Source organism: Ursus arctos, unplaced genomic scaffold, assembly GCF_023065955.2.
Source record: "Ursus arctos isolate Adak ecotype North America unplaced genomic scaffold, UrsArc2.0 scaffold_34, whole genome shotgun sequence".
In the NCBI taxonomy this organism is placed as follows: domain Eukaryota; kingdom Metazoa; phylum Chordata; class Mammalia; order Carnivora; family Ursidae; genus Ursus; species Ursus arctos.
Genome location: NW_026623030.1, coordinates 696,148 through 712,120, shown reverse-complemented (window position 1 = coordinate 712,120; position 15,973 = coordinate 696,148). Strand labels below are relative to the sequence as shown.

At 41.6% G+C, this 15,973-nt stretch overlaps 1 gene segment (V, D, J or C); it reads right to left on the bottom strand.

Annotated features, from left to right (window-relative positions):
* Window positions 1–424: 424 nt before the first annotated feature.
* LOC125282112 (probable non-functional immunoglobulin lambda variable 1-50) lies at window positions 425–1,023 on the bottom strand. The segment is given in 2 exon segments: window positions 425–819; window positions 931–1,023. Coding segments are annotated over 2 exon segments (453 nt in total).
* Between the last annotated feature and the right edge of the window lie 14,950 nt (window positions 1,024–15,973).

Below are 15,973 nucleotides of genomic sequence, written 5' to 3'. Positions count from 1 at the left end.
CCAAGGCAGTCCGCCATTGGAACCCAGGAATTTCTCCTCGATATGAGAAAATCCTACAATATGTTCCTGCAAAGGACCAGCTTGGGGGGCAGCATTTAAAAGAATGTGGATGATTTTGTTTTGTTTTGTTTAATAATAATATTTTTTATTATATTATGTTAGTCACCATACAGTACATCCCTGGTTTTTGACGTAAAGTTCCATGATTCATTAGTTGCGTATAACACCCAGTGCACCATGCAATACGTGCCCTTCTTAATACCCATCACCAGCTTATTCCATTCCTCCACCCCCTCCCCTCTGAAGCCCTCAGTTTGTTTCCCAGAGTCCATAGTCTCTCATGTGGATGATTTTGTAGCCAAAGTTCCCTGAGATTGATCTCAGACTACACTTTAGAGCAAACAAAAGAAGCAGCTGATTTGGCCTAGAAGTATAGGCTGCAAGAGGACCTCCATTGCTGGGGGAACAGCAGTTTTTGTTTCACTCCTGCAGAGAACTGGAGCACTGTGTAAGCTTTGAGACTCTTGTCCCATGATGAGCAGTAATAATCAGCCTCATCCTCAGCCTGGAGACCGTTGATGGTGAGGGAGCCAGTGTTGCCCGACCTGGAGCCAGAAAATCGATCAGGAATCCCTGATGGTCGATTGCTAGTACTATAGATGATGGTTTTAGGGGCCTTTCCTGGGTGCTGTTGGTGCCAGCTCACATAATAACCATCACCGATGTTGGTGCTGCCTCCTGTGCAGGAGATGGTGACTCTTTGACCAAGGGACCCAGACACTGAGGATGGCTGAGTCAGTACAGACTGGGCCCAGGACCCTGGAAGAGGAAAAGACACAAAGTGTGATGCCGGGATCTAGAGACAAGAGGAGGAACCACGGCCCCACGTGTCCTCCCAAGGCCTCTTCCCCTGTCCCCACACGCAGGCACCTGCGCAGTGAGCGAGGAGGGTGAAGAGGAGAGTATACCAGACCATGGTGGAGATCATAACCAATCCTGCCTTCTGTGGCCCCACAGCTGTGCAGAGCCTCCCCTAATCTCTCCCATCCCCTCTTCAATCCCTGAGAGAGGGTGGGACCAACCATGCAAATGAGACCCCCAACTCTCTGACCCTTCACTGGTCCTGGGTCAGCTCTCTCTCCTTGAGCATGTAAGGGTGATGGGCAGGGGAGGGGCTCTAATCACAGGTGAACCTCAGAGACAGGCCATGAATGCCCCCTCGTGTCTAGACACAGACACACTATTGTGTGACATGGTGACCAGAGCCCAGCAGACACTCTGCCTTGCCACTGCTCTGTCCACTCTTTCCTCCATTAGGGTCAAGCCAAGAGTCCCTATATGCTGCCTTCCATTACTCCAGGGCTCACTATATGCTCTACTAAGTGTCTTCAGGGTGAGTCTGTCCAAGTGCCCCTTGGTTTGGTGGTGATTCAGGACTGATGGGAGGTCTCTTATACAAATTCCTCTTAGACCGGGATCAAGACCAGAGTGCTGACAGGTCCCGATGGACTTATGGCCCCTTTTGTGCAGGATTCAGGGACTTTCCTCCTATGGGCCATCTCCCTGTTTTCCAGAGTTCCTAATCTTCTGAGGTTCCCACAGCCCTGAGGAAATGGGGATCTCTTCTTTCCAGGATATAGAGAGAAGCCCTCATGTGCATTCCTTAAATGGTTACATATTGAACATCTTTGTTCTCTGCCACTCCTCACTGTTTCCATCTGCTCGAAACATCAGTTCTCAACACACTTGGGTGGTGATTCCCTCCTAGAACCTCTCCTCCAAACACACAGACACAAGTCTTCAGGAGACCTGCATGTGAGGCTGTGTGTGGCGCTGATCTCACAGCACAAAGGGCAAACAGGAAGTTTTAGGAAGAAAGGAATGACAGCTACAGATGCACTGGCAGTGACCTAGTGACAGTTTATCTTTTAGTCACCACTGAGCCAACCTCGTATTTAAAATGAATGTGTGTTATTTTCTACAGTATTCCATAAGATTGATTTAAACTCAATGACCATGTCCTTGTGAAGATGCAGGTACCATCAGTAAAGTACTTTCCCCAGATCTGTGCTTATTGCAGAGAGAATATGGGTGGAAAGGGTGGTTAAACACATGGATGGAAAACAGTGGAGTAGGAATGCCTTCTGTTCTCAGTAGAATAAGGGTTTATATACTTTTTCTAAAATCACTTATTTGTACCATGTGTCTGGTCTTCCAGGTAGACAAGATCAACCTGGTGCCCAGTGAAACCACGTAAGGGGCCTGTTCCTATGAACTCAGAGCCATCCTACTGACAAAATAGCCAGTCAGAGACAGAGCTTATAGGACAAAGGGATTTGGGGTCAGACCACTCTCTGCAGTGGGCACAGCTATAGTTCCTGTAACTTGTGTCCAGGATATCCAGGATAAAGCAGTAATTCATTTAGCCACCCATGACTACAGGAATGAATTTCTACTACCCAAGACCAACTGGACCCAGAAGTTTCTGTCAAATATCCCACATCTGAGAAGAAGAATGACAGAGATAAGAGGATAGTGTCCCTGAGGTCACATGCCCTGTGGCCCTGGGTTGGGACAGATGACTCTCCATCAGAGTGCAGTCTGGATGGAGGTGTCACTGGTGTGACTGAGGGAGTGACAGCCCAGCTCTGAGACCACAGGAAGGGTGTGTCTCTTGTTCCCCATGGTTTTGAGCTCCATGGGAGCAGCACTGAGGCTGGAGTCCCAGAATCAATGTATTGATCAGCCTCAGGTGCTGACTGAAGCCCAGAGATGGTTGGGGGCTGAGCTGCCCATGGCAACAGAGATTCCTCCTGGGATTCCTGAGCATCACCATCATCCCAGGAGAGTAGGTGCTCAGGGCATATCTGGTTGCTTCATGACAGGACCCCAGTAACACTCAATGTCCCTTCATCCGGCTGATGAAGATTCTGCCTCCTGGAGATTGTGACGCTGAAGATGGCTGGGTTAGCTGAGGTTAACCCTGACTTTTGGAGGGACAGAGAAGCCCAGAAACTGAAGAGTCCAGGATGCTAGTCCCTTAGAGAAAGGAAAGAGCCTTTTGTGCATGTGTTTGTGTGTGTGTGTGTGTGTGTGTGTGTGTGTGTGTGTGTGTGTGTAGTAAAAAATGCGGCTAAGAGGCCCCCTTTCCTCGTATGGCATTTAAACACCCTGAGGGATTTCTCTATGATAATTCTTTTTAAAAACATCCAAGGTCCAGGATCCTGCATTTAGAGGTAAGCATTTCAAAGGCTTTTAATGACAAAGGGATTTATGTAGGCTGCAAGGACTGATGTGAGAGTAAACCTGTTAGCAATTCACCAAATCAGGAGTCCAGGTCTGGTTGGGTGACAAGAAGCCTGTCATTTTTTTTTAAATCTCTATAGACACAAGACCTACATCTACAGGGTCTTATGCTAGCAGGCAGCACAGGGGGTGGGGGGAGCACTCAGATCCCATCTTCCTGCCACACACCACAGCCAACCCCAGAGTCCCCTGTGTCCCCAGGTGTCTAACAGGGACAGAGAAGAAAGTGCTAATGTTTCTGTAATAAAACACTATAGCCCAGGATTTTAGGTACCATAGGGAAAAATGTTTCTCTAGTGGATCTACCGTCCAGAGAAATCTGAGGAAATGGAATCTATCTGGAGCATAAGAAAAATAATGCCGTATCTTAAAATATGCAGATGATCCTTTGTGGATACCTTCAGGATTCCCCATAGGTGTGACGTCAGTTAATTCTGAAGGGGGTAAAAGTCAATAATTTCCATGTTCAAATACCTAAACATTAGATGAACACATCCTTTTTAGGAAAATGAAATAACTTTATTTTCATACTAAAAAGATTGACTGGGAGTGTTGGGAACAAAAGTATGGACCATGGGACTGAGAACAGGAAGGAGAAAGTGAGGGATTGCACGCAACTCTTTTTTCTGCTTATTTTCCTCCAGAGAGATGGACAGTGGAGACTTGAAACTACAGCACCATCACTTCCAGTTTACTCTGAAATCCTATCATGGAGAAGGTGTTCAGTCCTGAGTAGCCGGAGGAAGAGACTGAAGCCTGAGGGACGTGGGAGCAGAGGGGAGAAGAGGAGGAGGGCGGTGTTGTCAAGGAGAGTCTGTGGGATGTCATCCAAGTTCATGTACAGCTGGTTCAGAGAGAGGACAGTGTCTGTGACCAGGGTTATTGTCAATGTATCAGCTATGGATACATCAGTAGTGACACAAGGTCACACTTTATGGAATAAATGGTGAAACTGATGTGTGGGTGAGTGTTTGCTGGGCAGCAGGTGCACTTGGAGACAGAGTACTTATTCTTGTTCATCTTGTCCAGATCGAATGGCGACGTACAGTTAGGTTCCATTAGCTCGTCGTTAGTGTCTTCCTGGGATGTCCGATGCTGTCTCACGTTGTAGACATATCCTGCGTGTTTCTGTTTCCCCCGTTCAAGGACAGATCTTCCTGCAGAAGAGTCCTCCTGCATGTGTGTTGAGGTAAGTTTCTCACTGAAAAGAGGCTCACAGTCATGATCTGTCGCCCCAGGGTTTTTTGTTTTTGTTTCTGGTTTTTTGTTTGTATGTTTGTTTGTTTCACTTATTTGCTGTCTGAGACATCATGGGTCATGATAGCTGTCCCCACTCCATTGATATAAAGCACATCAATAGTCAACCTCAACATAAGCGTGGAGCTCGGAGATGAGCAGAAGCCCTGCATTGGCTGAGGCATCTTTGGATCCAGAGAAGCAGCTGCTGAGACCAGAGCCTTGGTAATAATCTGAGTCTGTGTGGTAGCACAGGAGATACCAGGGAGGTTCCCTGGCTTCTGCTAGAATCAGCATATGCCATACCTGTCAACACTGAAACTACTGCTCAAGGATACAGGTGAGTCTGACTGTAGTTCCCAAAGATTCAGAGAGGGAGAGCAGCTGGGTCAGCACAGGCTGGGACAGGAAACCTGCAAACACACACTGCTGCAGGATTGGCTGTCCATGCAAATGATTCCATCCAGTGACTTCCCAGCCCCTCCCTGAGCCCTGGTTCTGGAGCTCAGCTCACACCACACACTGAGGAGGATGGGGGTTGGCCTCTTCCCCTGGAGAAAGCCCTGGGAGGAAGCACCTGCTGAGACCACACACAGGTCCCTTGCCCAGGGGACTCTGCCAGGCCAGACAGGACACAGCTGCTGAGTGTCTTTCATGAAAACAGGTCCCATCTCTTATGCCAAGCCTCCTTTGAGTGACATGTCCTCACTAAGCAGCTGTGTAGAGAACACAGGTAGTCCTACAGCATCACCTGGCGGCCATGTGTGGAAACATAAAACAGAGAAACAAAATAACACTGAGAGAATCTCTATTAAACAGAGATGAGCTGGCTGTCTCTCTCTGTCAAATAAATAAATAAAATCTTTAAAAAAAAACAGAGATGAGAGCTAGTGCAATATATCTACAAAGTACATCTAGTCCAATGTGTCATTCAAAGTTCTTGTTTCTTTTTGATCTTCTCTTAGATGATATGTCCATTGCTGTGAGTGGAATGTTGAGGTCTCCTACTATTAATATATTATTATCAATATGCTTCTTTATTTGGGTTATTAATTGCTTTATATAGTTGGCTTCTCCCATAATGGGGGGCATAGATATTGGTAATTGTTAGATCTTCTTGTTGGATAAACACTTTAAGTATGATATAATGTTCCCCTACATCTCTTACTATGATTTTGGGTTAAAATCTAATTTGTCTGATATGAGGATTGCGACCCCAGCTTTCTTTTGAGGTCCATTAGCATGGTAAATTATTCCTTCTTAAAACAACAGAATACTCATTCTCTAGTGCACATGGAACTTTCTTGAGAATAGACCACATACTGGGTGACAAATCTGGTCTCAACCAATACCAAAAGATTGACATCCCTTGCATTTCTTTCAGACCACAATGCTGTGAAACTGGAAGTCAGCCACAAGAAGAAATTTGGAAGGAACTCAAATACTTGGATGTTAAAGAGTATCCTGCTAAATAATGATTGGGCCAACGAGGAAATTAAAGAAAAATTTAAACAACTCATAGAAACTAATGAGAATGAAAACACATTGATCCAATACTTATGGGATACTGAAAAGGCGGTCCTATGTGGGAAATACATAGCCATCCAAGCCTCACTCAAAAAAGAAGGAAAATCCTGAATGCAAAAGCTAACCTTAGACCTAAAGGACCTGAACAAAAAAACAGCAAATAAGACCTAAACTCAGCAGGAGAAGAGAAATAAAGACTAGAGGATAAATCAATGAAATAGAGCAGAAAAACAGTAGAACACATCAATGAAACTAGAAGCTAGTTCGTTAAAAGAATTAATAAGATTGATAAAGCTCTGGCTAGACTTCTCCAAAAGAAAATGGAAAGGACCAAAATTAATAAATCATGAATGAAAGGAGAGATCCTGACTAACACCAAGGAAAAAAATAATTATTAGAAATTATTACCAAAAACTCTAAGCCAAAAAAAAAAAAAAAAGAAATCTACAAGAAATGGATATATTCCTGGAAACCTATAAACTACCAAGCCTGAAACAAGAAGAAATAGACAATCTGAACAGACCATTAACCAGCAAGGTAATTGAAACAGTAATCAAAAACATTCAAAAAACAAGAGTCTGGGGCCAGATGGCTTCCCAGCGGAATTCTACCAAACATTTAAAGAAGAAATAATACTTACTCTACTGAAGCTGTTTCAAAAATTGAAATAGAAGGAAAACTTCAAAACTCATTTTATAAGGATGGCATTACCCTGATCCCAAAAACAAAGACCCTATCAAAAAGACTGGTGATGAGTAGTAAGGAGGGCACGTATTGCATGGTACAGTGGGTGTTATAAATGAATCATCGAACTTTACATCAGAAACCAGGGATGTACTGTATGGTGACTAACATAATATAATAAAAAACATTTTAAAAAAAGAAAATTATACACCAATATCCCTGATGAACATGGATGCTAAAACACTCAACAAGATTTTAGCCAATAGGATCCAACAGTTCATTACATGGATTATTCACCATGGCCAGGTGTGATTTATTCCTGGGATGCAAGGGTGCTTCAACATTCACAAATTAATCAATGTGAGAGATAACATTAATAAAAGAAAAGACAAGAACCATATGATCTTCTCAATTAATGCAGAAACAGCATTTGAGAAAATACAGCATTCTTTCCTGAATAAACTCTTCAAAGTATAGGGATAGAGGGAACATACCTCAATATCATAAAAGCCATTTATGAAAAGCCCATGGCAAATATCATTCTCAATGGGGAAAAAGCTGAGAGTTTTCCCTTAAAGTCAGGAACATGACAGGGATCCCCACTCTCACCGATATTGTTCAACATAGTACTAGCTTTCCTAGATTCAGCCATCAGACAACAAAAAGAAATAAAAGACATTCAAGTGGGCAAATGCAAAGTCAAACTATCTCTCTTTTGAGATGACATGATACTTTATGTGGAAAATCCAAAAGACTCCACCCCCAAGTTATTAGAACTCATACAACAATTAAGCAATGTGGCAGGATACAAAGTCATTGCACAGAAATCTCCATTTCTGCAGATTGGATAAAAAGAAATGACCCATCCATTTGCTGTCTACAAGAGACTCATTTCAAACCCAAAGATGCATTCAGACTGAGAGTAAGGGGATGGAGTACCATCTTTCACGCAAATGGTCCTCAAAAGAAAGCTGGGGTAGCAATTCTCATATCAGATAAATTGGATTTTAAACTACAGACTATAGTTAGAGATGCAGAAGGGCACTATATTATTCTTAAAGGAAGTATTCAACAAGTGGATATGACAATTATAAATATATATGCCCCCAACAGGGGAGCAGCAAGATACACAAGCCAACTCTTAACCAGAATAAAGAGACATATAAATAAAAATACATTAATAGTAGGGGACCTCAACACTCCACTATCAGAAATAGACAGAACACCCTGGCAAAAACTAAGCAAAGAATCAAAGGCTTTGAATGCCATACTCGACGAGTTGGACCTCATAGATATATATAGAACACTACACCCCAGAACCAAAGAATACTCATTCTATTCTAATGCCCATGGAACATTCTCAAGAATAGAGCATGTTCTGGGACACAAAACAGGTCTCAACCGATACCAAAAGATTGAAATTATCCCCTGCATATTCTCAGACCACAACGCTCTGAAATTGGAACTCAACCACAAGGAAAAATTTGGAAGAAACTCAAACACTTGGAGACTAAGAACCATCCTGCTCAGGAATGACTCGATAAACCAGGAAATCAAAAATCAAATTAAACAATGTATGGAGACCAATGAGAATGAAAATACAACAGTCCAAAAACTATGGGATACTGCAAAGGCAGTCCTAAGGGGGAAATACATAGCTATCCAAGCCTCACTCAAAAGAATAGAAAAATCTAAAATGCAGTTTTTATATTCTCACCTCAAGAAGCTGGAACAGCAACAGAGGGACAGGCCTAATCCATGCACGAGGAAGCAGTTGACCAAAATTAGAGCTGAAATCAATCAAGCAGAAACCAGAAGTACAGTACAGCAGATCAACAGGACTAGAAGCTGGTTCTTTGAGAGAATCAATAAAATTGACAGACCACTGGCAAGACTTATCCAAAAGAAAAGAGAAAGGACCCAGATTATTAAAATTATGAATGAAAAAGGAGAGGTCACGACGAGCACCATTGAAATTGGAAGGATTATTAGAAATTTTTATCAACAGCTATATGCCAATAAACTAAGCAATCTGGAAGAGATGGAATCCTTCCTGGAAACCTATAAACTACCAAGATTGAAACCGGAAGAAATTGATTCCTTAAACAGGCCAATTAATTATGAAGAAATTGAGTCAGTGATAAACAACCTTCCAAATAACAAAACTCCAGGCCCGGACGGTTTTCCTGGGGAATTCTACCAAACATTCAAAGAAGAAATAATACCTATTCTCCTAAAGCTATTTCAAAAAATAGAAACAGAAGGAAAGCTACCAAACTCATTCTATGAGGCCAATATTACCTTGATCCCCAAACCAGGCAAAGACCCCCTCAAAAAGGAGAATTACAGACCGATTTCCCTAATGAATATGGACGCCAAAATCCTCAACAAGATACTTGCTAATAGAATCCAACAGTACATTAAAAGGATTATCCATCACGATCAAGTGGGATTCATACCTGGGATGCAAGCGTGGTTCAATATTCGCAAATCAATCAGCGTGATACATCATATCAACAAGAAAAGACTCAGGAACCATATGATCCTCTCAATCGATGCCGAAAAAGCATTTGACAAAATACAGCATCCTTTCCTGATTAAAACCCTTCAGAGTGTAGGAATAGAAGGTACATTTCTCAATCTCATAAAAGCCATCTATGAAAAGCCTACTGCAAATATTATTCTCAATGGAGAAAAGCTGGAAGCCTTTCCCTTAAGATCAGGAACTCGACAAGGATGCCCACTCTCGCCACTATTATTCAACATAGTACTAGAAGTCCTTGCAACAGCAATCAGACGACAAAAAGGGATCAAAGGTATTCAAATTGGCAAAGAAGAAGTCAAAATGTCTCTCTTTGCAGATGACATGATACTCTATATGGAAAACCCAAAAGAAGCCACTCCCAAATTATTAGAAGTTATAGAGCAATTCAGTAACGTGGCGGGATACAAAATAAATGCTCAGAAATCAGTTGCATTTCTATACACGAATAACGAGACCGAAGAAAGAGAAATTAGGGAATCCATCCCATTTACAATAGCACCAAAAACCATACGTTACCTTGGGATTAACTTAACCAGAGACGTAAAGGACCTATATTCTAGAAACTATAAATCACTCTTAAAAGACATTGAGGAAGACATAAAAAGATGGAAAGATATTCCATGCTCATGGATCAGAAGAATTAACATAGTTAAAATGTCCATGCTACCCAGAGCAATCTACACCTTCAATGCTATCCCGATCAAAATACCAAGGACATTTTTCAAAGAACTGGAACAAACAGTCCTTAAATTTGTATGGAAACAGAAAAGGCCCCGAATCTCCAAGGAACTGTTGAAAAGGAAAAACAAAGCTGGGGGCATCACAATGCCGGATTTCGAGCTGTACTACAAAGCTGTGATCACAAAGACAGCATGGTACTGGCACAAAAACAGACACATAGACCAATGGAACAGAATAGAGAGCCCAGAAATGGACCCTCGGCTCTTTGGGCAACTAATATTTGATAAAGCAGGAAAAAACATCCGGTGGGAAAAAGACAGTCTCTTCAATAAATGGTGCTGGGAAAATTGGACAGCTACATGCAAAAGAATGAAACTTGACCACTATCTCACACCATACACAAAAATAAACTCCAAATGGATGAAAGACCTCAATGTGAGACAGGAATCCATCAAAATTCTAGAGGAGAACATAGGCAACAACCTCTACGACATCGGCCAAAGCAACTTTTTTCATGACACATCCCCAAAGGCAAGAGAAGCAAAAGATAAAATGAACTTATGGGACTTCATCAAGATTAAAAGTTTCTGCACAGCCAAGGAAACAGTCAGAAAAACTAAGAGGCAGCCCACGGAATGGGAGAATATATTTGCAAATGACACTACAGATAAAGGACTGGTATCCAAGATCTACAAAGAACTTCTCAAACTCAATACACGAGAAACAAATAAACAAATCAAAAAATGGGCAGAAGATATGAACAGACACTTTTCCAATGAAGACATACAAATGGCTAACAGACACATGAAAAAATGTTCAAAATCATTAGCCATCAAGGAAATTCAAATCAAAACCACACTGAGATACCACCTTACGCCAGTTAGAATGGCAAAAATAGACAAGGAAGAAACAACAATTGTTGGAGAGGATGTGGAGAAAGGGGATCCCTCCTACATTGTTGGTGGGAATGCAAGTTGGTACAGCCACTCTGGAAAACAGTGTGGAGGTCCCTTAAAAAGTTAAAAATAGAGCTACCCTATGATCCAGCCATTGCACTACTGGGTATTTACCCCAAAGATACAGACGTAGTGAAGAGAAGGGCCATATGCACCCCAATGTTCATAGCGGCAATGTCCACAATAGCTAAATCGTGGAAGGAGCCGAGATGCCCTTCAACAGATGACTGGATTAAGAAGTTGTGGTCCATATATACAATGGAATATTACTCAGCTATCAGAAAGAACGAGTTCTCAACATTTGCTACAACATGGACGGCACTGGAGGAGATAATGCTAAGTGAAATAAGTCAAGCAGAGAAAGACAACTATCATATGATTTCTCTCATCTATGGAACATAAGAACTAGGATGATCAGTAGGGGAAGAAAGGGATAAAGAAAGGGGGGGTAATCAGAAGGGGGAATGAAACATGAGAGACTATGGACTATGAGAAACAAACTGAGGACTTCAGAGGGGAGGGGGGTGGGGGAATGGGATAGACCGGTGATGGGTAATAAGGAGGGCACGTATTGCATGGTGCACTGGGTGTTATACACAACTAATGAATCATCGAGCTTTACATCGGAAACCGGGGATGTACTGTATGGTGACTAACATAATATAATAAAAAATCATTAAAATAAAGATGGAAGACCAAAAAAAAAAAAAAGAAATCTCCATTTCTGCACACTACATATGTAACTGAAGAAATAGAAATTAGGAAATCAATTCCATTTATAATAGCACCAAAAAATATAAGATACCTAGGAGTAAACCTAATCAAAGAGGTAAAGGATCTCTACTCTAGAAACTACACAACACTGATGAAAGAAATGGAGAAAGACACAAAGAGATAGAAAAATATCCCATGCTCATGGATTAAAGAATAAACATTGTTAAAATGTTTATGCTACCCAGGACAATCTACGCTTTCAATGCAATCCCTTCAAAATATCATTGACATTTTTCACAGAGCTGGAACAAGCATCCCTAAAATCTGTATGGAACCAGAAAAGACCCCGAATTACCAGTGAAAAGTTTAAAAAGAAAACCAAATCTGGGGACATCACAATTCCTGACTTCAAGATATATTACAGAGCTGTGATCATCAAGACAGCATGGTATTGGCACAAAAACAGACACATAGATCAATGGAACAGATAAATGACCCCAGAAATGGACCCTCAACTGTACTGTCAACTAATCTTTGACAAAGCAGGAAAGAATATCCAATGGAAAAAAAGACAGTCTCTTCAATAAATGGTGCTGAAAAAACTGGACAGCCACATGCAGAAGAATTAAACTGGACCATTCTCTTACAATATACACAAAGATAAACTCAAAATGAGTGAAAGATCTCAGTGTGAGACAGGAATCCATCAAAATTCTAGAGGTCAACATAGGCAGTAACCTCTTCGATATTGGCCACAGCAACTTCTTTCAAGACATGTCTCTAAAGGCAAAGGAAACAAAGCAATAATGAACTTTCGGGACTTCATCAAGATTAAAAACAACAGCAACAACAACAACAACAACAACTTTGCACAGCAAAGAAGACTAAGAGACAACCCATGGAATGGGAGAAGATATTTGCAAATGACACTACAGATAAAGGGCTGGTATCCAAGCTCTATAAAGAACTTCTCAAGCTCAACACCCAAAAACAAATAATCCAGTCAAGAAATGAGCAGAAGACATGAGCAGTCATGTCTCCAGAGAAGACATACAAATGGCTAACAGACACATGAAAAAATGTTCAACATCAATAGCCATCAGGGAAATATGAATCAAAACCACAATGAGATACCAATTTACACCAGTTAGAATGACAAAAATTAACAAGAGAGGAAACAACAAATGTTGGCAAGGATGTGGAGAAAGGGAAACTTCTTACACTGTTGGTGGGAATGCAACCTGGTACAGCCACTCTGAAAAACAGTATGGAAGTTCCTCAAGACATTAATAATAGAACTACCCTATGACACAGCAATTGCACTACTGGGCATTTATCCCAAGGATACAGATGTAGTGAAAAGAAGGAGCACATGCACCCTGATGTTCATAGCAGCAATGTCCACAGTAACCGAATTGTGGAAGGACCAAGATGTCCTTCAGCAGATGAATGGATCAAAAAGATGTGGCGCATATATACAATGGAATATTACTCAGCCATCAGAAAGGATGAATACCTACCATTTGCATCGACATGGATGGAACTGGAGGGGACTATGATAAGTGATATAAATCAAGCAGAGAAAGACACTTATCATATGGTTTCATTCATATGTGGAACATACAGAATAGCATGGAAGACCACAGGGGAAGGGAGGGGAAACTAAATGGGAAGAAATCCGAGAGGGAGACAGACCATAAGAGACACTGGACTCTGTGAAACCAACTAAGGGTCATGAAAGGGAGGGAGTTCAGGAGTGAGGTAACTGGGGGATGGGTATTAAGGAGGGCACATGTTGTGATGAGCACTGTGTGTTATACACAACTAATGAGTTGTTGAACACTACATCAAAAATTAATGATGTTTTTGAACATTTTTTCATGTGTGTTAGCCATTTGTATGTCTTCATTGGAAAAGTGTTCATATCTTCTGCAAGGATGTACTGTATGGCGACTAACATAATATAATAAAAAATATAAAAAAAACAAATGATGTACTATCTGTTTGCTATCTTAACATAATAAAAAAAAACTAAAGGCAAAATAAAAAAATAAAAATAAATGCACCAATGTGTTAAAATTGATTCATGACATTCTAAGATCATTAGTTAAACTAAATTAATCCTTGTATTTAACTGAAAGAAAACCTATACTATTTGAATTTTGCATTTACAAGGCCTTTCTCTTTTGAAATATCATTTTGTTTGTAAGTCCTGTAGTTTAGGTTTTTTTTTTTTTGAAAAAAATCACACAATAGGCATTTTTTACACTGTTGTTCACTATTAGGTGAAATTGGTTCTTACAGGCATATTTGTATCCTGAGGGTTTTTTTTTGTTCTATTTCCACTTTCTCAATGCCGCAACTTATTTTTTTTTAGGTTTATTTATTTATTTTAGAAAGAGAGATAGCACAAGTGTCAGGGGTAGGAGCCAAAGGAGAGGTACAGAAGAAGAGGGATAGTGATGTTCCTAAAGCTGAATCGGGACTGAGTGTGGAGCCCAACGTGAGGCTTGATCCCAGGACAACAAGCTCATGACCTGAGCCTAAACCAGGAGTCTGACTGATCCCCTAGGCAGCCCTGATTCAGAGGCTTTATTTGTGAATTTTATTTGTCCTTTTTCTCCCACTGTAGTAAACAATGATTTAGTTGGCTGCGTTGAGTGTCACACACAGGGTGAGGCTTCCCATGTCCCCTCTTTCTATGGGGACTCTCTCCCTGGTGGGTAGCCCTCAGCTCTCAGACTTAGGGCACAGAAAGGAGCATGTACACATAGACTCTCCCTCAGTTCAGGTGCCACATGGCTCAGTGCCATATGGCCTGTGTGGAGAAGGGGAATGTCTGCTCTTGTAACTATTTATTAAGCCCCTGGCTGGTGTTGGGTGTGGTTGTTGACAGTGGAAGCCCAGGCTAAGCCAGATAGCCTCATACCTGCCTCCTGAGGTGTCCCTGAAGAAGAAGGGGTTATCCTACATGGGGCTGTCCTTCCTCACCTTCACCACTGGAGGGAAAGAGACCAGAGAGTCCACTACTGCACTCACGAGTCAGAGCAATGGAGGCTGCTGGGATCACAGGAAGAAGGGAATCAGAGACAACAGGAGAGCTGAGGGGATAAGGGCATGACTTGAACATTCTTTGGGTTTAGGTGATGCTGTATAGAGTCCATGAAGTGGGTATAAAGAGAGGGAGATAAAGATGAATAACATGACCCAGAAGAATAGGAACCCCAGGTACAAAGGGATGAGAATTCAGAAAGATGGTGCCTCTGTCAGGGAAGGGCCTGAGGAGCCCAGGAAGATGGGCTTTGGTTGATGGATCAATGGGCTTGCTTGGTGGTTCAGTGTGATTCATGGAGGCTCTAAGAAAGGAAGTCAGGATGGGACCATATATCAGAGGGGGAGCAGGGTACACCATGGGGCACAGAAACAGTGGGAGAATAGAATCTCATTAGGGGAGATAAGAGTGGAAGTGTAAGACAGGGCAATCTAACATCTAGTGGCCTCTTTTGGATGTTTCACTTTGGATCTAAATCACTCTTTGGATTTAATGAAATCGTGTAAATGATTTTTTTGTCACAGGACAAGATAAATTAAAATCTCCTTGTGTATTATCCTTTAGAAAATGAACCAGCTCATCTCCAATACATGAGTTATCATATTTTGGCACCATTTTGGTGGAATATAAGTACTATGTTCTTATATATTATTTAAAATCCTTTACCACTTTGCTGGCATCATCAATACTATGGTGCTGTATCGATTTTGTGACATGTGTTCATACTCTGTATGGGACACAGGTGTACAACTTTTCACAATCCTACACTTTCCAAGTTTATTCACTGAAATATCCAAGAGGATTCTTCTACCCAATCTAGTTATGCAGTTGTGACTGAGTCTGAAATCTTGAAGCTCAGCATGACTTTTCTCAGGTTCTGGAATGATGCCTAGGAAGGAAACTCCTCTTTGCTGACACTGTTTTTCCTGAAGTCCACCCCACACACACTTCATTGTGGCAATGGACAGGAGGTGATTATTTGGGGTCATGAAATGATTGGTAGAATGGGGAGGAGAACATAAAGAAGATAGTAGAATTTGGGAAAAGAAATGTCCTTAGGCCTGAAGATATAAAATGCCATTAATGGATAAAGAACATTCCAGAAGGACTTTGACAAGGAGAGCCCAAAGTGAGGGAAAAAACAAAAGATTCAGTTATGACTCTTAATATTTAGTTTTGTGTCTCACAGGGGCAGAGTCAAGGTGGAATCAGAGTCAGGCAGACTGTGATCTCACTCCCTGTGACCAAGAGCCTGTGAGATGGGGACTCTCA